This window comes from Haliotis asinina, chromosome 1 (genome assembly GCF_037392515.1).
Source record: "Haliotis asinina isolate JCU_RB_2024 chromosome 1, JCU_Hal_asi_v2, whole genome shotgun sequence".
NCBI classification, from domain to species: Eukaryota; Metazoa; Mollusca; class Gastropoda; order Lepetellida; family Haliotidae; genus Haliotis; species Haliotis asinina.
In genome coordinates, this window is record NC_090280.1 from 71273426 (window position 1) to 71298775 (window position 25350).

General features: G+C 38.4%; 2 protein-coding genes across 2 annotated transcripts in view; one reads left to right on the forward strand and one right to left on the reverse strand.

Annotated features, from left to right (window-relative positions):
• The window catches only part of LOC137296530 (synaptic vesicle 2-related protein-like), an 89127-nt gene that overhangs the window by 33447 nt on the left and 30330 nt on the right, over positions 1-25350 (reverse strand). The window contains exon 5 of the mRNA XM_067828334.1: positions 19614-19738. Coding sequence (XP_067684435.1) covers positions 19614-19738 — 125 coding nt within the window. The remainder of the gene's footprint in view (positions 1-19613; positions 19739-25350) is intronic.
• On the forward strand, positions 16239-18400 carry LOC137296537 (uncharacterized protein KIAA1958-like). Its single transcript, XM_067828347.1, has 4 exons — positions 16239-16976; positions 17195-17444; positions 17666-17904; positions 18135-18400. The coding sequence occupies exons 1-4, from the start codon at positions 16319-16321 to the stop codon at positions 18356-18358; spliced, it is 1371 nt and encodes a 456-aa protein (XP_067684448.1). The 5' UTR covers positions 16239-16318; the 3' UTR covers positions 18359-18400.

Consider the following 25350-nt stretch of genomic DNA (forward strand, 5'->3'; position numbering starts at 1 on the left):
AATCGGTTGGGATGTTTTCGAAAATTCACTTACACGAATGCCGAAGTGCGCTTTCCGCCATATTGGATAGTGTTTACAAAATCACGTTTCGAGAAGGCCGGTATTGAGACGCCTATTACATGATGTATACTTCATAGTTAGCTGCGACAAATGCATCATTGAATTCCCCAAGCATCTTAGAATCAAATTACAAATGGTCTTTGTCACCAATACCAATGGTCTAGACAAAATGAAACGAAATATACTGTGTATGAAAACAAACGCTGTGCTCGAAAGACAGAGCTAGACTGAAATGTAAACAAAGAAAAATTCCAATTTTACACTGCGTAGCATTTTCGGAAATTTTCCAACACCCAGCAGCCTAATCATTGCTTACAATGGCTCAGTACGCTTAGTATATTCAGGGGAAGAGTATCGTGGCAAAAAATAGCAAATTGAAAATAGATACAATGAAAGCATTTTGTAATTCATAAGGAACTGTCAAAGTTTTAGTGCAGTGTGACGCCATGACTGACGCAAAATCACGCAGAACGACAACGGTACTTATCGGCATTTCTGGCTTCTTCTGTCATTTACAATGTAAACGATAAAAACACATAACAATACACAGATAGTCAGAATAATTCTGATTACTTACATCTCACATTTATGTACAAATGATCCCTGAATCAAGGAAAAAGTCCTCCCAAAATCCTGTGTACCCTTGTCAGCGAAGCCGCCATTTTGAAAGAAATCGGTCATCGGTAGTGATATCACACGTCAACATTGTTGCACATATTAGGCAATTTCTTTGAGATGAAGGTCGGTTGAACAAGTGTAAACACGATGGCGGTACCATTCTGATTGCACTTTCAGTATTGTGATATATATTTTGTGCATCGTTCAGATATTTTTTCATGAAACTGATTTCAGTATCTACAAATATCATTGTTGAACACCATATCATATGTGGATATAAGGTATGCGTTTTATTCTTTGACAGCTTTTGATTGTTTGAATAATATTTACATGGGAAATTGACTCAGTAAGTGTACCATACCACATTTTAAGCCTCTGCACAATTGTTGGAAGATCACATGTAGCCATTACTGCAATATGTGCTTTAGTTCCCGTGATTTGCAATATTCAATACGTTGGGACAAATATTGCAGTTTCATATGAACAGGTCAAATAAACAGCGATTTAATTCCAACTCATAAGTAAAACCGATAATATTAATGAAAATGATTTGTACATCTTATGAAGTGTAGAGGCACACATATTTAAAGGAATTGTCTTGATCATTGTATTGGTTTGTGTCGTTTTTATAGAGAAAAAAATCATGAATATTGATTGACAAGGTGCGAGTTTGTCAAAAACGTTTCATGATTCATTATCATTTTTTTTCGATAATAAAGTCAAATCAAATTCGATTAAAATATATCTGATGGCAGAATACCTAACTCAAACAATATTTATTCGAAAATTGTTAAAAATATATAAATCAGGCCATGTCTTAATTTGGACAAGTCTTACGTCCATATTCTAATACTTCTGTACTGAAAAAGCGATCTCTTTGTACCTTTCATTGCATACTTATGAAGGGAATTGATTTCATAATCACGAGAAGAAAAGTCTACTTCCTAAATGAATACTCAATGAATATTCGGGTGTTGTGAAATTTTCATTTACGCTAAATTGATGCTAGGCAGGTGCGCGTGTTGCTCAAAATAAGATATGTAGTAAATCCGAGATCTTTTACACACTGAGTGGAAATTAGGTCAGATATATACTAATCAGCAACCAGAGTAGTCTTTTTCCGACGTCACAAAATGCACAAAACATGCCGAGACGTCAACTAAAATGTCGCATTATTTTCAGTTATTTCATTACATTTGAAAATGTGGCTATTACTCCATTAATAATGATGGAAAATTGATAAAATTTCACCTACACGAACAGGAGAATATGGGAATCTAAGAACTAAAATATGTACGGGTTAGGGACAGCCAAATCGCTATTACCTGCTTTTTGATGTAGTACACTGGCATCTTTTCTTACAAACTGTGAAACTACCAAAAGGTATCCTCTCACGTTGCAGAAATTTATATGGGAATAGTTTGGTTCACTGTGAACAAAACATAACGAAAATATACTGTCGGTATCCACAGCAAATTCTCTCAATGTGATTGGAGTTACATTGACCTAATGTAAACCGTAGCTGAGTTATGCCCCCTTATCTTTATACGTGCATGACCTCTCTGTCGACGTTTGACATCATAGTAGAAAATCGATTTTTGACATTTATTGCAGGTCATTTTTGATTTTGTGAGTATGACGTTATGCATTAGCACATACATCCATTTCATATACACTTATGTCGTTCAGATATCAAGCTGTATTTTCTTCGCTCACACTTTCCGTAAAGATGCCAAAATAAAAAAAATCATAGCAGAGTGCTTTTATTGGTGCACGATAAAAAACTGAGAAATTTACTGTTTTTGAACACACACAAAAGTTTTGGACAACTTTTAGCAGTGTCTATTTCTCAAACCTCTGAGGTAGCCGCAGTTATATTTAAACCAACAGATAGGAAACAAAATATTCTACATGTCTGTGCAATTTTATAGCCGTACGCAGATCCAGGACCACGCGAGCGCAAATCTCGCACAACATTCACTTTTCATACCTTATGAAAATGTGCACCTGAAAAAAAACTCGGCATCCAGGGGGTTAATAAGTTTTGATGATGACAAGTAACAACGAATCTCAAATTTGCTCAAACACATGAATTGTTTTAAAGATCACATATACTCCAGGGAGTACAAATACATAAATCATTTATTAGCATCATTATAAATAGAACCCCATTATTAAAAATACTAGCTTTGACATTTAATTACTGTAAATCAACCTTTTTGACAACAGTGCACAATTCTCTCCCATAAAGAAAATTTCAACCAATCAGAAGGGCGAATCTCCATGACGTAATGTGAAGTATGCCTATGTGGGCCACTGAAGATTTCATGTACATTTACATTTTCGGGGGTAAATTATCCTGTTTACAGTTTTGTCAAAACCTGAAACTTGACAACTGTTGCAAAAAATGAAAGTCTGATGGTTTCACAGTCAACAATTCAGATATGGACAAACTTTATGGATGAACAGATTCTTGTATCTCGTTGCCTGATGATAAAACAAGAGTCATCAGAAGATGACATATCCTCCCAGACCCCACATATTTGAAATGGCAAATCATCTGACAGTTACTTACTGTGTTTTAAGACCATGTCTGAATTGTTTCCATGGAATTCATGAAAAACATAAATGCCATATATCTGTACTCTGAAAAAGTCACCATTTCAAGATCTGTCTTGTATATCTGCCAAGATCTTTTGAAAGATATGAAATGGTTTTCGAGTTGTGCTCTGGAAACAAAGAACATCCCTCCATTTTTCCATAGAAACCAAGAAAATAATAAATCACAAACACCTATACATACCAAAAGGCACCACTTTGGGATCTGCCACACATATCCACCAAGTTACACTGACAGATATTAAGAAGTTTTTGAGTTCTGGTCCGGAAACGAAACACACCTCTCACTTTGGAGAAAAAGTCTGAATTGTTTCCATGGAAACCGAGAAACTAGAAAATCACAAAAACCTGTAAGTAGCAAAAGGCACCACTTACGGTTCTAATTGATATAGCTACCAAGTTTTGTAGAAAAATATTGAAAGGTTTTTGAGTTCTGATCCAGAAACAAAGCCCAACTCTCCAATTTGAAGCTATGTCAAGTACCAAAAGGCAACATGTTAGCTTCTGACTGAGGTATGTAACAAGTTTTGTAGAAAAATATTGAACAGTTTTTGAGTTATGCTCTGGAAACGAAGAACATTCCTCCATTTTCAGACAAAGTCCGTAACATTTCCATGGAAACCAGGAAAATAATAAATTACAAAACCCTGCAAATAACAAAAGGCACCACTTTGGGATCTGCCACACATATCCACCAAGTTACACTGACAGATATTAAGAAGTTTCTGAGTTCTGGTTCAGAAACAAAACATACCTCTCACTTTTGAGACTAAGTCCAAAACGTTTCCATGGAAACCGAGAAAATAATAATCACAAAAACCTGTAAGTAGCAAAAGGCACCACTTTAGGTTCTGATTGATATATCTACCCAGTGTTTCAGAAAAACATTGAACAGTTTTTGAGTTCTGCTCCAGAAATGAAGAACATCCCTCCATTTTGAGAGGTGTCTACTATATCGCCGATCAAAATCTGTATCGAAACATTGCTCCACCTGAATAAAGAAGTTGTTCATCCAAAAAGTTTGTCCTAATCTGATCCACTATCTTCTAATCATGACACTCAAAGGAGTAACTATCACTTAATCTGGTCACCTGATTTGCTCAGCTTCTGAGTTACAATTGGTTTGTTGCCATAACTGTGATATAAATCATTATGTTACAAGCTGTGTCATTAAAAATCTTTTTGATCATGATTCAAATACATATGTAACTACAATGGGAGTGAGTGAGTGAGTGAGGCTAGTTTTACACCACACTCAGCAATATTCCAGCTATTTAGCAGAGGTCTGGTAAATAATCAAGTCTGGACCTGACAATCCAGTGATCGACATCATGAGCATTGCTCTATGCAACTGGGAACTGTTGACATGTTTCAAGCTGTCAGCGAGTCTGACCACATGTAGTTGCCTCTTACGAGAAGCATAGTTGCCTTTTATGCCAAGAATGGCATGCTGAAGGCTTATACTACCCCGGACTTTGATGGGTCAACTACAATGGGAAGAAGTAGTTTTAATTTTCTGACCATCTACTTGATTCTCAGACTAACATCACGATTCTAAAAATGATGCGAACATCCATCTGTCTGAGGATAAATGCTATTTAGGTTTGTTTTCACCGAGTTACAAAATCCTAAATTTTTTCTACTGTTTAAGTGAAATATGTATTTGGTTGATTGACAATAGGATTTTGCATGACATAATTCATAACAAAACAATTTCACTCTTGGGAGTAAGATGTGTGTCAGTATAATTCTACTCAAAATATTACTGTCGCTTTGGCCACAACCTTGTTTCCAAGGTTATGTTACAAGTTGTCTCATGCAAAATCCTTTTCGTCATCAATCATTTACCACGACTATGTAAGTAGTTTTGATTTTTTAACTGCATGAAAACAAATCTGAAAGGCATTTCCTACCTTGGAAGTGAGGTAGGGGTTGAGCCAATCATTTATTATATACAAAAGGCTTCCAGGATGATTGCTTTTTACTCACAAATATAACCAACCCATTTAGCATGAACTGTGGGGTCTGGGGGAAACCTGCTAGTTGCAGCACTCTAGCAACACAGCCTCATAACCTGTCTGTGGTTTCATTGGTGGGCTAGGGAGAGATTCAAGTTTTTTAAGAATGAATTTGGTATTCCACTTAAGACTAACCACAAGGCTTTCATATGTAATGGTTAAAAGAGTACAAAAAACAAAACTTTATTCGTTCTTCAACAGTCTGACCATAGTTCATTTATAACCAGTTACTTTTTTTTAAGTTTACAGTTAATCATGCTCAAATAGCAAAGAGTTAAAAAACATCATCACTGCTATTGATGTTGTGTTTTTACTCTTGAATCAACAGTCCAAATTTATAGAAATGTCAAATTTTGCTTCATTATAGCTACTCTTACTTGTTCTTAAAGATGTTGTCTATAATTCTTAATTTTCTCTAGTTTCTCTTTAGTATTTCTCCAGTTGACAATACACAGTTTACATGTATAGCTGATTCACCCCTGCCAAAAGAATTTGAAAGCATGGTTGGGTCCAGATCAGTAGCCATATCTTCAGGTGAGTTGAAATCAACTTTAGTGGTTTTTGCTCCATCATAAGGGACTGCAAGAATATCCCATGACCTGTCCCATCACCCACTTCAGTCAGCATCCCTACTACGGCACCACCAGTCACTAAATCAGCACATTCTTTACAAAAGCTGCCAGTAAAGCCACTCACAAGGAAAAGCATTTATGGGAAAGGTTCTTCTACCCAGTCCCACTGAACCCTTGAGGAGCTAGATGGTACATACATGTGATAAAACACAAGGATTCTGTGGCGAACTGAGACATGAAATCAGCCCCATAATGGAAACAAACATACATTACATGTCTGTCATAAAGAGGAACCCTGGCAACATCACCTACTATCATAACACTATACATTTCCCGAGTCACATCCTACCTGTTCAAATTATGAAATAATTGTGTCTGTAGGGCTGATGGTAATATTTCACAGCATAATACATCATAAACTGCCAAGCCATTTTCTACACAAGGACAAGGTTATGAATAACCTCTGCAATCCATGGGAACATTAAAACAAAAATGTTTCATGAACATTTCCAAAGCCTCCATGTTACCAGCTCACTCCTACATGTACCAACTATTGAGGAGAAATATTGCTGTGTTGTAAAGATGTGACGTCATGCAATCAATAACTGACAAATGGGAACAAGGATTCCATAACCTCAGCAGAAGGTATTTTAAGAGATAATAAATCATGAATTTATTAAAATCTAAATATTTTACATACTTAAATTCTTACCTTACTATAAGGCTATGCTTGAAATAGATCAGACAGTCATCGATTCACCATTCTTCTAAAACTGGATGTCTCACATATCCACAAATGTACAGGAACAAAGTGATGTGATCTCCCCTCCGGCGCAAGCATGTGCCATCCAAAACTCACTTTGCTCACCAAGTCCGGGGAGCCCAGAGACGAAAGTGGCATCCAGTATTGGGAAGTGATAACTTCCCTATGGTAAGGTAAGTATTTAAATATCTAAAATATTTAGATTTTAATAAATTTTTATCTTACCTTACCATAGGTCTATGCATATGGATTCAACAGTAGGACAGTAGTGTCAGGTTCCAGAGGACTGACCAATGAAGAAAACCAAATGCCAAGGGAAACTAAGGAATCTATCTGAGTCAGACGTGGAGCAGGTAGCACCTGGAAGTGGTAAAGACAGATAGTGACCCAGAGAAACCCAAAGGAAAACATGATGATGCTCCATGCATAAGTTAACCTTTACACAAAATAGGTGAGTGGAGTAGTGGATAACTGCTAAGTGGTAAGTTGGGTGATTTTCTGAACAAGTCCCTGCACATTCTTGATAGCGATAGTGTTCCTATTGACCTCACCCTAAACCGCAAAGGAGAACAGATTGAACAGCCTCTTACAAGACTGTCGCCTAGATGACGACTTAGGGATGTATGCCTTAACTGCTCTTACTGGATACAGCAGCTATTTCTCAGCACTGTGGGGCCCCAAGATGGATGACTGTGATGGAACAGTAAACAACCCGTCTGGTCGACCTGGGAGTTGGTTCTTGGCCACAAAATCCCTGTGGAAATTACTCAAAGTGAACTCTAGTGACATCACTCTAGCAGACCTCACAGATGATATAAAATGATGTTTACCTTCTAAGCAGGAGGACAAAACTTGGCCTTCTGATCCTCAAGATGGAAAACTTTTAGCATGGCGATGAGTTTTGGCACCTTGGGGTCCTTCCTGTTGCACTTGACAGCAAACACAGAGTTGAGAGCTGATAAGTAAGTTGAAGCAATGAAGAGATTGGTGCTCCACACAAGAGGAACTGACTTGGCATCAGACCACAGCCCTGTGGTGGTCTGGTTGTTGAGGTGTGCTCCCCTAACCTAAAGGGACGTATCTATGAAAAGTTCCTGATTCTGTACAAACTCTGTCAAGAAGACTCCTACTCAGACATTTGATTCCACACTCCAACAGCAGAGGTAAGTGAAGATGAAGAAGTGCTGGAACCTCAGCTGTAGGCCTGCTTATACAGCACCAGAAAACGCTGTAGTGGCCAGAGCATCAGGCATCCTCTGAGTGTCAAGTTCTGAGCTGAGGTGAGGAGACCTAAGAGTGAGCAGCTTGGACAGCCGTCAGCTAGCAAAGTTGAGAATTTTTTATCTATGATTCCGGAGAACACTGACAAGGTCACTGTGAGTCAACAACAGGACTCCTATGAAGTTGATTATCCAGCGTAGTTGCTATAGGAGTGAATAGCAAAGTCCGCTTTTCTGTGTAGCAACTGAGGGTGGATGTAGTTCATGAGGTAGTCATCTATGCATGCATCGCATTCATTGCCCCTGAGATGCAGGAAATGGCAAATCAGTAAGGTGATTTAAGTGAAAAGCAATGGGGCTGTGGAAATGCCAAAAGGAGACACCCTCCACTGGCATTTGGTTCCATCAAAGGCGAACCTCAAGGACCTCCTGTGATTTTTGTTAATGGGAACATGCAAGTAGGCATCCTGTAGGTTGAGGTTGACCAGCCACACCATTGGCGCAAGCTTGGCTGCTCTAGGGACACCATCTGGAAGTGGGGAAGCTCCAAGAGGTAGAGACCGTTGAAGGCAGCCATGTTGTGTTTTATGTTCTTCTTGAGGACCAGGCAGATGGGTGAGTAGAAGCCATGGGACTGTTGGGGGTCCAACACTGTCTCTATGGCTTACTTGTCCAGTAGTGTCTGCTAACGTATGCTGATCTTGGGAATACACGTGTGACCAGGGTGTCATGGTCAAGCGGTGACACAGCAACTGGCCACTTGCAGCTGGTCTTAAGGATGTTTTTAACAAAGGGATTGTCCAGCTGGGCCAAAATATCAACAGTCTCCCTACTCGGACAGACTGGCACAGCAGGAGGTGGGAGGTCTCAGTCACGTTGATCCAAAACTTCAGTGTCCAGAGTAGTTGTGCTTCCTGGGAATGAAGCTGAGGGTCAGAATTGGACCTCCATGCTGCAGCTACACCCTCTGCAAGTGGCGTTGTGAACCGAGTCCATTCTGGGAACATAATGACGTTTCCCTCTGCCTCTTGCTGATTTCCTGCCATGAAAAGCCAAGCTGTGAACCTCAAAAGTGAAAAGGGACACTTCTCTTAGTGAGCACAGGATGGGATCCAATCATCAAAAAGGAAACATCAAGTCAAAAGGGCCCTCAGTAGCTTCTTCTTCCTGCCAAGTGCAAGGTTTCAGGAACCCAAACCACCATGATCATAGCTAACACTGTCCCGAGCAAGCAGGTCATGCAGCACCTTCCTCTGCCACTGGAAGAAGGAGGTGGTGCTCTGTCCTACAGGCATTATCCTCAGTAAGATCCAACACCGATCCAAAGCTGAGTGAGGCTTCAACATGTGCTTGAGTTCGGCACCAATAGCTTGCATCCTGGAATCCTGAACCCTGTAGGAGGACTGAGGAGAACCTGAAAGGCACAGCTTGGACAGTACCCTAACGACACAGTCCAGGCTATGAATCTTGTAGTCCCCCTTGCGAGACTCCTGGGCTTTAATGGTTGAGTGACAACTTGGCAAAATCTGCCAACACACAAAAGCAAGAAGAATATACAGTGCTAGCAACATAGGAAACACCAAACACAGAAGTGATTAAACACGAGTCAGTGAGGTAGGCGAAAAACCTCTCACCCACACCTAGAAGAAAACAAGACACAAAAAGCAAACAAACAATACCTTCCAAACAAAAAACGTAAAGTTTAATTGAAGAAGGTAACAGTATGCACCAAAGCAACAAAAACGTTTCTCTTGTAGCACGATTTCAGTAATAGTAATTTTTGGATGGCCTGTGCTTGCACAAAAGGAGAGATGACATCAATTGCATTCCTGAATATGTGTTGATAAACAAGAAGCCATTCTATAAGAATGGCAAATCAACGACTGTCTGATCTCTTTCAAGTGGCACTTCATGTAACATGCATAGACCTACGGTAAGGTAAGGTACAAAATTTATGTATGAGTCCTGTAAATACATCGAATGGTTAAATAATCATGATGAAAAACAAATATTTCCCTCATTTGCATATGTTGACTGGAAACAATTAATAATATTTTGCCTGATAAACAAATAGTACAGTATTTCTATGATGTGTAAATAAAGGTCATTATTTAGGGACAGATTATGTCCCTTGGCTGCATTCTTTGGGCACAATGGTGAAAAGCATGAAGGTATTGTCCAGAACAGTTCTTATTTAATTAATAGTGCCTTGTGGTGTGCTGATCAGGAGTGAAAGTGATTTTAGGACCATAGAATGTAGACAAAAATAATACATAACATTTGATCGTTATAATCAGTTATACATTGGAAGCAGTCTAAACCAGCACTCATTGGGACTGAACAATTAATTTGGTGTAGAAATGTAGAGCTGAAGATAAATGTACAAGCCGCAGACTGAACTGAGATTTTATGCCAGTGTCGACAACTTCTGGATTGGACATATGCCGGTTTTAACAGCTTCAACTGTATTTGTCACTCTGCAGCCAACTTGATTGAACTGCTGACTTTGGTTTATAACTGATTTGTGTCACATGGTAGGGACAGTGAATCCTAACAGTTGGCAATGTAAAACACTTGGCCAGTATTGTTTTGAAACTACAGCAGGAAAGAAATCCATATGTATGTTTCAACTGATTGTTTACCTACAGTAATCAATATTTCAACCATGTAAATCAAGTTTATGAAAAAAATTTGAACTATACATATGTTAACCACAGTGTAATGTAAGCATGGGGGGCAGTGTAAAAGATAAGACATTTGTACATGCAGCAATTGTCATGGGTTTCATGTCTGCAGCTCTTAAATGTAATGAAATGTGAAGCCATCTGAAGAGGGTTAACTGCAACAGCTGTGTGCTATGTACTATCGATAATGCATTACTATATAACTGAGCACCACACCTTCAATAGGCCTAATTGTGTATTGTAAGCTGTAATGTGGGCTGGTCATCAATACCTGGACACACCAATGCCACAGTTCCAGCAGCGGAAGATTTGGAACACTCTCCCAGCCCCACACTGACTCTCACTACTGTACACACACTAGCGCCACAGTTCCAGTATTGGAGGCTTCGGAACACTCTCCCAGCCCCACACTGACTTCCACTACTGTACAGTTACAAAACATGACAATTTTGAAACATCAATAATATTTTGTAGGGAAATTTCTCATTGATGAAATTATTTTCTGGTTGTTTCAATTATTTTCTTGTTATTTCATTTATTTTCCCAAAATTTCAAATATTTCCTTGTTACTTTGATTGCCTAAACTTTCTTTCAAAACATTAAATATCAAGTATGTTCTCATTAATTCAATCATTTTCTCAATGAAAATCATGGAGACCCTACTGAAACACAATGAGGATCCATTATTATTTTTACAGACTTGTTCTTAACAAGCTTAGTACTTGTACACTTGTAATCAAAGGCATCATACAAACTTGGTGTGCACAATTAGCTACAAAATTTAAATTATAAGCACTTTTGGAATTTGCATATAACTGGAAAAACACACTGTGTAATTAGGGTGTAATTCAAGGCTTTTTTAATGGAAATGCTGATTTAAGGCCTCTTCAAGACACACTCAAATTCCAGACCTTTTTGAGGAAACATGCATGATGCTGTACTGAACATATCTACATACCAGCCAGTGTGCTAAATAGCCACTGGGCCGCTAGCACATAGCTAGTAAATATCCACTTGAGCCAGAAAATCTCAAGTCACTGGTCTGACTGGTTAGTACATTTTCATGGAATCATTTTGTAAACATACCACTCTCAATGACTTGTTAAGTTATAACACAACTTCTGCATCATTCAAGATTATGTCATGCTTACAATATCTTATTCTCATATATTATTGTATTAGTTTGCCTAATTTCTACATTCAAATTTCAGGCTAGTGGACTATTTTGTGGGCTTGTAACTTTCAGGCATAGCTAGTGCGACTGGCTTGCAAATTTTAGAAACTATTTCACACACTGCTACAAGCTAAATCTGATATCTTTCAAACAAAGGAATAACATAAGCTGAATCTATCATACAAAAATGTGCACAACTTGTTTAAGTAAACAACTAATTTGGTCTCACGTGAGAGCAGATGGATTTTGACAAAATGCATGAAATACAGGTAAATGGGAACTATGTCACTGCTCAATATAGCCTGTGGTCAAGTTAGGTCAAATATTCATCTTGCAAGTAGAGGATTACAGTCAGTCTGCATTAATCCGGACACTTCTGTTTTTCATTAAAAATGTTTGGATAGTGAAACGTATGGACTACTGAAACAAACAACACTTCAGTAGAGTTATTTCCCTTTGACATACTGAGACAAAAACATACGAACATATACATGTATCAAATTACTTTATTACAGTTTGTAGCAACTTGAATATTAACATAACAATCAATCAATGCAATGTCTGGATAGATTATTCATAGTATAACACATACCAATCAAAACTCAGACACTCACTTGTATTGAAAGAAATCTCCAATAACAGTCTGTTTGGAGAGTGCTGACCATTGTCTCCAAGTCTTTGTCATCTCCAACACACTCGAAATAATTTATCATTGAGTCCATATAAGCTCTCATTTGGCTGACAGTAGGAGGAGGTGTTGGTTCGAGTTCATTGGCAGAATCTTCTGGGTTGTTGTCGGCACTTGTGACCATAGATACAATTTCATCCGATGCCAGCGAAGGGCTGGTTTCTACATCGTTGTCGATGTCAGTGAAGTCATCTGTATTTTCAATGTCTCCGTTTTCATTGGGGAAACGTTGGAGAAACTGATGAAGTTCTGACAAAGCCATGTCATCTTCATCAATGACAGCGTCAGATGGAGTGGGGATAATGTCAACTTGACAGTAACAGTTCTGAATGGTGGAGCCCTTTACTTCTGACCAGGCAGTTTTGACGAAGTGAAGTACTTCTCGGAGATTGAACATTTGTGGCAGGTCGTCTTCAGCACATTGGATGAAATGTTTCACGAGATATTTCTTGTAGTGGGCCTTGAAAGTTTTTATGATGCCAGCATCCATTGGCTGAATGTGCGATGTGGTGCTGGGAGGAAGGAAGTGAACTTTCACGTTGGTCATTTTGACATTGGCACACTTATGACTGTCACAAAGTAAGATCACATGTCGACCTTGTGATCGCATCTGTCTGTCAAATGACTGCAGGCAATCGCAAAACATGTCTGATATCTTCCACACTTTCTTGTTAAACCCACATACATTTCTGAATTAAAGTCTCTTCCGAAACATCTGGGACATCTCGATTTTGCGATGACAAATAGCTTGATTTTGACTGTGCCGGTTGCATTTGCACACAAGGCGATGGTGATCCTTTCTTTAGATTTCTTTATGCCGGGCATTTTCTGGCTTGTCAGGGTGTGGTTTGGTCCGAGTTTGTAGAACAACCCTGTCACATTAATACTTTCAGCTCCTCTCGCCCACGAATTACAGCAGTTTTATCAGCACTAGCTGCTTCCCCCTGGTAAACTTGTTTCGATATTGAGTAACGGTGATTTGAAGCGGTAAAGCCACCTGCTTGAATAGCCATTTTATTTCCAAATTCCTTAGCCTTTTCTAACTGGATATCTTCACTGACCGAGGAGTTCTTACTGGTCATTTCATTTGTCCAACCATAAAGGGCCTCCTCTAATTTTTTAAGTTTAGCATTTCTTGCTCTAGTTAAAGAAGGCGAATCTTCCACAAAGCTTAGCTATTTCTCCTTATTCTGCCAAATGTCCGAAACTGTGCTCTTGCCAATTGAGTGTCCGAATTCTTGACCAAAATGTTTACTAATCAGATCAAAACTGGCTTTAGGATTTTTCTCTTTTTATCTACAAATTTCTCTTTTTTGTGCAGCAGTAATTTCACATCGTTTACGGTTAAGGGTGGGACAGGTGTCAAGTACAGATGATCTCATTTTGACTCGATCGGTATTATATTTTAGCAAGCAACCCTTCATAGAAGTCTTCTGGACTTGCTTTACACTAGAATCATTCATGCTTTGCAGCCCCTTCAAACTATATAACTATATATCGCAGGCAGTGCAATATCTTCATGGCCAAGTGGACTGGATACTAGGGCTTCCTTTCACAAAGCACTAAGGTGATCATAAGTCACTAAGGTAATGTTAATGCAGTGTTAAAGAATGGGAGTTAAGGCAAACCTTAGTAAACGCTGCTTCATGAAAGGAGCAACTGGCCTCCATGTTGTCAACTATCAACGTTTCATCATTCTGTTCCGACAGCAAATGTACCAAATACATACAAGGGCATTCACATTGGGTGTGTCTACAATGAAGGTCTGAAAGAAACAAATCATGTCTCCATCATACTATCAGCCTGCCCCAATAACAATGCCCCTGCCAAATGTCTTCAACACCAATCAGTCAGTAATCATTCTGAGGACCCTGTTGTGTGTCCCAAACTGACAGGTGGAACGGTACAGATCTTTGTACAGTCGACACAGAAGGGTTTATTTATATATGTCTCAATGACTAGTAGTAGTACACAACTACAAACTGAACTTAAAACGATCCCTTTCTGATACACAAAACTCATACTTCAGAAAATACGCTATTGTATTGGTTCCTAGTAACAGCCCTAACCAATCTATAAGCAGTTTATATAACAGCCAACTCAAACAAAAAGGACAGTCCGTATTTTCCACACAATAAATGTGTCAGAAGACATTTCTATAGTGACATCAATGAAGGTGTCAGTTAATACTGCTGAAACCTGTAAAGTTGATTTATTGTAACCATGGAAAGATGTTAAAACATAGCCATAGATTTAGTCTGAGTCACTCTTGGCATCAAGTCTTTCTTGTTCGAAGAGTCATTTTAGTTCACAGTCAGGTGAACCATGAGGCATAACTGTAGTACCACGTTCTAGAAACGTGTTCAAGTAACCATAGTCCTGTATTTTTTACACTAAGGAGTTCTCAGGGCTTGCTCAAGCAAAGTGGATGTTATCTGTATACACAGCAGTTCTAGAAGAGTCCTGTGTTAATATGTGTTAATATTAATTTGTGTTTTGTGATGGTCAGCTTGTCCAGTAGACAAACATTGAACATCATGTGAAACCATTATCTACTCATGAAATTACCATGAACATGTTGATAATATATTAGAACCCCTTAGGCTCATTATTATTGCTACCAGTTCTATATGTCTTAGCTTTGTAGTTTTAGATTGTTTGTGCAATAAGTTTAGGTGTGTTGATCTTTAAAGGACAACAATATCTTCTCATCTCACTACCCCTGTCATTAAAGAGTTTTTTCAGGGATTTTGGTGTTTCTACCTTCCTGCATATTCAAAACATGCAGTTTCAATGATACGTTTTCTAGTTTACCTCCTAGTGTTTTATCTGGGGACTGTATGTGTGACACAAAAAACATCCAGGAACTATGCAGGTACAAAAACTTATATTCCAGTGATCTCCACAGGAATCATTATGCCCACATTGTAATGAACACATTCCTTCACCAGGGAATATAATGAACTATAAAGTCAGCCCTGAGGCATACAACTAATCCCCATATAAGCATGGAGTAAATGACAGTTTGTGAGAACAAGGCTTATATGGCAGCATTCAATGACTGGTAATTGATTGCACATAATCAATACTTCCACCTGTGGACAGATATAACTCTTGTGCAGAGTATTAATGACCTCACTTTCATGTCCAAATGTGAATCACATCTCATTGGTTTGTGTGGTATGGACAAAATACCATGTATAATGCATTGGAGTGAGAAAATGTTGCTGTGAGAAAATCTCACAACACAGTTTATGTGTCAAAGTCATGTGACACAGCTCAATTTGTTGATGCTACTCCAAGTTATTTTATACGTAAAGGATAAAACACGACTCCGAGGTCTTGGTCGAGATTGTAAAACCTGAGAGCAGCAGGGACGGAGCTTGTAAAACCTCGGCTTCGCCTGAGGTTTTACAAGCTCCGTCCCTGCTGCTCTCAGGTTTTACAATCTCGACCAAGACCGAGGGGGAGTGTTTTATCCGACTTATGAACCGTAAACATATATTAAATAGTCATCAGACTAAAAGATAAAAGTTGTCTGAAAACACAACATAGTGATAAGATGGAGGAGTTGGTTTTCCCTGTTTTCCAATTGCTACAAAATCCGAGGAGACTTCTACGACTTATTACACCTTATGTATGTAGAGCACAAATGTGTATTATTTTCAAATTGTGCAAATGTTTTGTGTATATATACTGAGCAGAACAACATTGATGGAACAGCCCGCAAATGATGGAACAGCCGGTGTCAACTCAGATGCCACTGGCATCTATTACATTGTCTTGCACGCGCAATGCACGTGCTACCCGATAATATTAAGAGTTTGCACGTGGAGTGAGCACGTTTTAAGACCACATGTTAGATCAGACACATTCGTGCTGGTAGAAAGCGTTCGCTCAGGATGTGTGACAAAGAGGACGACGACATCTTCCTAACCCAAAATACATTTATAGAGAAGCAGATTGACAAGGTTTCACCTGACGAGGGTAGCAACTTGGATATGCTGGATGATTTCAAATTGCGTTTTGGGGACCCACTAACTTCCTATGATCTAAACGAAAAGCTGAAACTCCGCATTCCAAAAAGTACACAATACAAAAACACCTGGGCAATGGAGGTTTTTCAGAGGTGGCAAGAAGAGAGACGTCAGCGGCCCGTTTCTGAAAATCTTGGGTTATGGAGTGTCTGTTTGCGAGAGAATTTGCTAAATATGGACGCTGAGAAACTTAACATGGCGCTCAAGTACTTCGTGTTCGAGGCACGAAAGAAAGATGGCGCCTTCTATCCGTCAACAACACTTTACGGTTTGTTCGCCTCGTTAGCGTCTTCTTTAAAACTGCATGGGTCGTCGCTCGATATCTTCAATGATGATGAGTTTGAAGACAGCCGTAGAGCATTGGATGCTTCTATGAGGGAGAGATCAGCAGAAGGGATGGGACCTTCGACAGTAAAACATACAGAAGTAATAACGTTGGCGGAAGAACAACAGTTGTGGGAGAAAGGCGTGCTGGGAGATGACACCCCCCAAAAATTATTGGATACTGTGCTGTATTTAACGGGTAAGTTAAAACAATAATTTCCCTTGGTCAGAAAAATACATCTCTAAAGGAAGGCGATATTTCGTAACCAATGACTGTTATCATGCCATATTCATTTGCTTGTTTTTTCATGATTTTTCATAGTCTTCATAGAACGTGCCGTTTTAACCTTAAATTTAAGGATATGCATGTTTGAGATGAAATAAATTTATTTCATAACTTTTTATTTTTATCCTTAGGCTTACATTTTGCTCTTAGAGGAGGCACAGAACATCGGAGTTTGAGGATGGGTAACAATCCACAAATCACCGGACCGCACACAGACTGTCACGGCCGGAGATATATGGAATACACAGAGGATGTATCGAAAACCAACAAAGGCGGATTAAACCATAGAAAACTAACTGCAAAGAAGGTCCGTGCCTATGAAAACCTGGAAACCCCATCCCACTGCTATGTCAGAATTGTCCAGAAATACATGTCTTACTGGTGAGTTATTTTTGTCTATTTGAACCTAACCCATGTTATCAGCAAAAATTAGTGATAAATGACACATTGCATATACGGTGGGTGGCTCTCTTTCTGGGAGTTTCTATTTCGTTTTGATATCGCTGAAATTTGTGTTTATATATAGTAAGACACTGCTGCGAAAAACATCAATTTCAGCGAGCGTATACTTATGCTGTTTTTCTGTTCTTTTTTTCCCCCAGTGCGGCACAGTCCCTCAAGAATAAAGATGCGTTCTATTTCACACCCCGGAAAGTCCCTAAGGGAGACGATTGGTTTATGGAAACCCCTGTTGGTCACAACAAACTTCAAAACACTGTTGGTAGGATTTGCGGTCAAGCTGGAATACTCGGACGTAAAACGAACCATTCCCTCCGAGCAACGGCTGCCACCCGGCTCTACGAGGCCAACGTAGATGAACAGATCATTTGCGAACAGACAGGTAATTTTCTGTTTCTTTGAATATACATTGACAAGAATAAAACTTCAACTATTTATCTACTTGTTTAATATCAACCATAAACAAACAATTTTGAAAGGAAAATACTTTCCCACAGGACTATACATTTTGTTAAAATTTTCCCATTTTCATTATATATACGTATTGTGGATATATAGTATATAGTCATGTTTTAAAGTTATGGAATTATAATTAACCTATGTTATTTGCAGGTCATAGAAGTGATGTAGTAAGAGTATACAAGAGGACGGCAGATGCCCAGAAGGCAGCTGCGTCAGACATTGTACGTGCGAAAAAGGTGAAAAAGGATATCAAACAAACAGCTACCGGCAACAAGTCTCCCGAACATACTGGACCGACAGCTAAGCACCTGGAAACCTCTGTAAACGCGGAAGAGAACAGGAGGAACATTTCTCTAACTATTAATTTCAACTAAAACGATCGTGCAGTTTACAGAATAAAAGCTATGTTGCTTGTGTTTTCGTCTTTTATCCTTGTCTGATCGTTTTTGAAGTGCCTCTGTTTCAAACTCTCTATCGGTATGAATAATGGTCATTTCTACACCCAGGTTTTGAAATGGTCCAATTTTAACCCGATTTCAGGTTTTGAAATGTGTACTTCAAAACCCGGGTTTTGAAATGGTCGCATTTCAAAACCTGATACGATATTTCAAAACCTGTAGTTCAAAACCTGGGTGTAAGAATGGGGTCTACCAGAGCAGGAAGGAACCTACCGTACTGTAGAGAAAATCGGAGATAGGTTTATAAATCCCAAAACAACACAGTAAGCCAGTGATACTACTGCAAGTTGTTCTATACATCTTGTGTAAGGTCTAGTCCTGGGTGCTTCAAGCACAGCAAAACACCACATCCAAGCACAGTAAAAACACATTAATGAAGAGTGACACTACTGCAAATTGTGTTGTGTGTCTTTGGTTAGGCAAGGTAAAAAGATGTCTTTAGTTCATACAAGTAAGAGAAGACCTAACTTTGCACTAACATGCAAAAAATGTGTTGTGACCCAACCATGTTACCAGGACAATGTTGCTTAGTGCTCTCTTAGCACTCACTGTTCTATACGGATTTGGTCTACTGAATGACAATTGCAGTATAATGAGAGCCATTATGATGAGGGTCTACAAAGCAGCAGGACCTCCACAAGCATCCAACCCACACAAAGTTGGAGCTCTGGCGTCTTCACTCACCTTACTTGGAAACTGCTTGATCTCAACAATAATGGAGGGCTACTTCTGGAAGTCGGACATGGTGTTTGCCAACAACTACCTGAGAGACTATGCCACCAAAATTGATATTTTATACTTGTCCTGACTCATGATGTCAAGCCCTCCCAACCTTCCCAAAATTATAATTAACATTCAAGTGTGCTAGTCCTGACTAGTGACAGTTACATTCCAACTCCACTGACAGACCACACTGCAGGTTAACATGTTAATACTCCAGTGACATACAGTCCACAGACTCTAAGTCAATCTGTCCTGGATGACTGCCCCAAATACTGAGTACAAGGCAATATACCAACTAATACCATCTTTGAAAAAAAAACCCCAACTTTTTGCATGTTTCAAAGTATTTTGGTATGATGCATCTGGGTCAGAACCTCTCACTAGACACACATGACATGGTGGTATTTCATAAGAGTTTGTCAACACTGTCTGTTAGGGCTCTACTTACGACTGGGGTGCTCCTCCTATGCCAAAACCAACCAGACCACGCAGTATGAGCAGCCAGATGTAGGACGGGGCAAAGGCACTCAGGACACCAAAATAGCAGGTGAACAGCGAACATAGGATCAGCTCCTGGCGGACGAGACAGGTGACATATTAAACATCATGTCTGTACACATCACTTCACATGGTGTCAGTAACATCAAAATTCATGATTTATGGCAATAAGGGTACACACACAAATCATATTGCTAAGGAAATGGATGAAAATTGTTTATAAATATGGAAAAGAGGCAAATAGAGAATCAGGATTTCCATCAGACTTTCTTTCAAGGAGAGTTTGTTGATTTACCCAGCTCATTTTTCAGTTGATCATTGTCCAAAATACTGTACCATTTCTCACAAACCGTGGGCAATGTCAAAGCCAAACAGATTTACTCAGTTTTGCTGGTCAAAGGTCAAGCATGTGTTTTGTAACTACTACCCTGCAGAATGAGGAGCACTTTTCACGCAAACCTTTTAGCCACAAGTACATGTGACAAAGAAAGGATAAATAAATGAAACAACGATGTTCCAACACGGCCTCAATGGTTATTATATTTTTTCATCAAATATTTTGAAGTGGTGTATCATTCTGTAATTCACACATTTCCAACTGACTGATTTCTCCTTTCATTAATTCCTATGACAGCTTGGAAGAGAGATAATGAAAGTTATCCCTGAAATGTGGGCAAGTACACAGTCATTGAGATAAATCCCATCTGCCCTTACAGATCACCGGACTTAAACCTGATAGATTATGCTAAACATATCAGCTATGAATGAAGATAAATGATAAACCTACTGCAGATCTATGGAGATTTGCACTTTAGATTGGAACAACCATTTCAGTGATGAGAATATCATTATACAAGTTTCAGACATTTGTCAAACACAACAATGTTCACCTCAAGGTTTCCTGGAGTATATTTAAGTAAGGTAGTCTGAGACTTCTGCTGAAGGATGGGTGGGTTTCACATCAAGGTTTTCTGGGGTACCTTTAAGGAAGGTACTCTGGGATTTCTGCTGATGGGTGAGTGGGTTTCATCTCAAGGTTTCATGGGGTACCTCTAAGGAAGGTACTCTAGGATTTCTGCTGATAGGTGAATGGGTTTCATCTCAAGGTTTCCTGGGATACCTTTAAGGAAGGAACTCTGGGATTTCTACTGATAGGAGGGTGACTTTCACATCAAGGTTCGCTGGGGTACCTTTAAGGAAGGTACTCTGGGATTTCTGCTGATGGGTGGGTGGATTTCAATGATGGGTGGGTATCACATCAATGTTTCCTTGGGTACCTTTAAGGAAGGTACACTGGGATTTCTGGGGGGTGGATGGGGGATGGGTGGGTTTCACCTCAAGGTGGTATTCTGAGGATAACTGTCATTGCTATCCTGAGAATTGTTGATAATGTTCAAAATTCTTGCAAACACATCCCTTAAAGACTTGAATGCCTCTGAAGGCGTGGCGAACATAGCAGTCCCAATACAAGAAAGAAGACTCCTAAAACATACAAAGTGTTAATGCTACCAGAAAAGCCAGTGAGTGTTTGGTTGTTGAGAGGACTCTTGGGAATTCTTTCATCTGCTGAATTTATAATCGTGGTGGACTATGATATCCTTTCTGGTGAATGGCCACTTCATGATGACATCACCTCCAGTTCATATCCTGTCCACTCAGTTGTAACAATGAAGTTGCATCTCTAACTGAGTAAAATCCTTCAATTATTTTATTATCCATGATAAATGTTAAAATCAGTACAAAACTTAGCATTCAAATTAGGTCAACTGACCACAATCCCACACCCACACTTTTTTAATGAAGGAGGCAAGTGAAAAAGGATAGACTGGGTGACACCAGGACTCCACATCATGTAGTCCTTTTAGGTCCTGATTAACATTCACTACATGAAATGATGTGAAGGTGTTAGAAGATGGAGACTCGGGGTCCTGAGTTATCCGAGTGATGACTAGGGAAAAATAACATTACTAAAGATGCAGATACTGTATAATTTATGGTTATTGGATAAAGGATAGAATACAAAGGTTTTGTATGAATAAAGCTTTGGCACTAGGCGCTGTGACTCATTACATGGTGGTCACACTTTCAGACTGCCAATTCAGTTGTTGTTATTAGCACTGAAGTCCTGAAGAATGTCCTCTTGTGTTGCTCCAGGTTGTACTTGCTGGTACTCTTGGAGGATCAAGTCCAATTGCAGTTTAGGGGTGGCATATCTGGGCTCCTGGAGCGGATACGGTTGGGTACATCCTCACGATTTTGGGCTCAGACAATGGCCCAAGGTTCAGTTATAAGTTTGCTCTCATTGATAGTGAACAACCACTATTTTTTAGCAACTACAATCCCATGAACATGGAACTCAATGCTATTGTCAAAAAATGTTGGCACTTACTAAGTGGCTCAGACATTTGTCGGGACACTTTCCTCACACCACATATTGCCGCTTGTCACAAAAATAAAACCCCAAAGGATCACCTAGTTAGAGCTATTCTGACCTGTCCTAGTCAATTACCACAAATTAGCAAACAAATTGTCAACTCTGTTGATGACAAGAGCCACAGAGTGAATTGAAAAATCTGCAAAACACTAACAGATAGTGACAATGTCACAAGCTCTTTCACGAAAAAGGTCTTCAATAAAAGAAGCTACACTTGCCAGTCTTGCAATCTATTTGCCTCCTTACTTACAAATGTTGCAAGAAACAATATGTTGGTGAGACTAAAAGATGTTTTAGAATCCGATTAACAGAACACTATGCTGATATCAACTGATGCCTCGAATTTTGCTGTATATGTTTACAAGTTGTTAAGTTTGTTTTTCTATATAAGAGGAAGAATGCCATTCCAGGCATGAAAGCTATTAATGAAAGTTTGGTAGAATAATATTAAGATATTAGTGTCTACAATGAATTATTGCAATTTACGCTGAAAGAAAAGCCACTGTTGTGCTTTTCCATGCACAAAATGTGAATTTAATTTCCATTAAAGTTTATTGTCAATGATAGTACCCAGATATTTATTCTCTTTTACTGTTTCTACTTCATGCCCCTCAATACAAGCAGGTTCCATTTGGCTTTTCTGCCTTGGAACTCAATCATCATTTCCTTTGTTTTGTTTATGTTCAGGGAGAGGAAATTCTCTTTGCATATGAAGTAAATACATCAATATTTTCTTGTTCTCTAACTCTGATTGATGATTACACCCAACCAAGGAGGCATCATCAGCAAATGTGAAAATCACACAGGTGGATAAATGAGATATATGGTCACTGGCATAAAGTGTGAAAAGGACGGAGGACAGGACACAGCCTTGAGGAGTACCAGTACTCACAAAATTAATGTGTGAAAGCATTGAATTGACCTGAACACACTGAGGTCAGTTAATGGGCGATCTTTTTAAACTTAACTTCCCTTCACTAATCAGCTACAGCGAGAAAACATGGTGACAACACAGCACAGGTTAATGAATAAATAACTTTCTTGAACATTTGGCTGTGCCCTTCTCTGCATTTCTCCCTCGTAATAAACAGTGAACTGTGTCAATATTTTAATGATAGTCTGTTAAACAAGTTTTTTTTTATTAATGAGACAAATATTCTGCAAAAACCTGACAGAGTTGTTATGATGTTTTGATTCTGATTAGGGTTACATTGAACATTTAATGTTTATTACTTTTCGAGTTACATGGCTGTTTACCGGTACACTTTTGAGCTAAATGGACTATAGCTGATCCGGACAGTCCAACTCACCATGTGATCATATGCGCAATGTGAGCTGTACGTATTACTATTACACTTAGCGACAGTAAACCAGTATAGCCTTCACCTTCAACGGTGACGTGCACGCTGGTGCATAGACAGTACATCTTTTCCCTTTTATGATGATATATCAAGTGTCATGTCCATGATAAACCTGGGATTGCCGTAACTGCTTATATTGCAAGGATGAATAAAAAATGGCAGTTTGAAGCGAGGCGGTGGAATAAGATGACTGTTTTCAGGTCATGTTTTGTCATTTTGTTGACGTTTTGAAATCATAAATTTTGCACTAGATGTGTGAAAATCACAAATTTAAAACTGCAGTGTATTTTCATTGTAATTCATGTAATTTATTATGGAAGGAGCTGATCAATGTGGTGTGTGAAGTTTCTTCACATCGTAGATGATGGGATTGAGATTTTTGACAACACAAATATTTAGCAGGTACAGAGAGAAGTGAGAAACAATGGTCAAGTAGTTGTAAAATAACAATAACAGATGAATTATGTCAATTATCACCTAAATGTAGCCAATGTTCAAATAATATTTGCATAACTGTTATCTACTTTTTTAACTTCTGAAATGGTTTGTGAGGCAAGAAATATAAAATTACTGTATGGATAAATGGTACATTAAAATATTGCAAATTTCTACAATGACTGTATTTTAATTATCCTGAATTTAGGGTATACATCAAAATGTTTTGTTTTTGACAAATTTTAATGAAAGGATATGATATCAAAATATTCATATTGACAATAAATTTCAAGCCTAATAAATGGCACTTAGGTGTTGTAAACATTAAATGGTTTACATTTTACTGAGATATTTACATAATGCTTGCCTTCACAATAATCAGATTATTATAATCATGAACAAGAGTCATCAAAGGATGACGTAGCCCCCTGGCCCCAACATATTTGAAAGGAAAAAAGCATCTGACAGTTACTTGATGTATTTTTTTAGACTAAGTGTGAATGGTTTAGTGGAAATCATGAAAAATATATATGCCATATATCTGTAAACAGCAAAATTCACCACTTGAAGATCTGTCTCATATATCTTTCAAGATCTGTTGAAAGATATCACATGTTTTTCGAGTTGTGCTCTGGAAACAAAGCCGATTACTCCATTCTGAGACTAAGTCTGAATCGTTTCCATGGAAAAACAAAAAAAATAAAAATGCCAAAAATCACAAAAGGCACAACAATAGTTGTAATTCTACCAATTTTGGTCTAAAAATATTAAATGTTTTTTTACTTTATTCAGTCATTGTACATATTATCTGTTAAATTTGTAAAAATATAAATAAATGCATAAATACATCTTCATAGAATAATTGTGGTGTTAAATTGGAATTTAATAATTCTGGTAGGCTTTGAATGATGGTGAAGTTATGTACATCAAATCTTGAGTAGAACTGACAGAGACATGTACATGTAAGTCATTGCCAGTCATGGTTTTAATTCCATTCCGTGCTGCTCTCAAGCTATTACTTTGAGATTCCTTTTGTATTATTTTTTTGTAATCAAGTTTACATTTTTTAGTCAAACATTTGATATCTCGTATTTCTTTCACTCAAGTTCTGTCTCATGCACAGAAAGCATAATTTTTGTTATTGAGAAGTTCTTTCAATTCAATTCTAGCACACTTCTTCTTATTCAGAAGTCCTTTCAATCAATGCTTATCCAAGATTTGTTGTTAGGGAAGGTTTTATGGTTTTTGATGGTACAATATCATCGATACAGAACTTGATGTGATATGATAGACCATTGTTCAGCTCGCCCAGATCAGTTGATGATTTATCCCACTATGTACAGACAAAACAACCTTTCAGTTGATTAATAGATTTTTTTGTCCAAATTTTAAGAGATTTTACAGATGTTTTTTGTAATTTCAGTATTTGTTGATACTTGAGAACCCTATGATCAAGT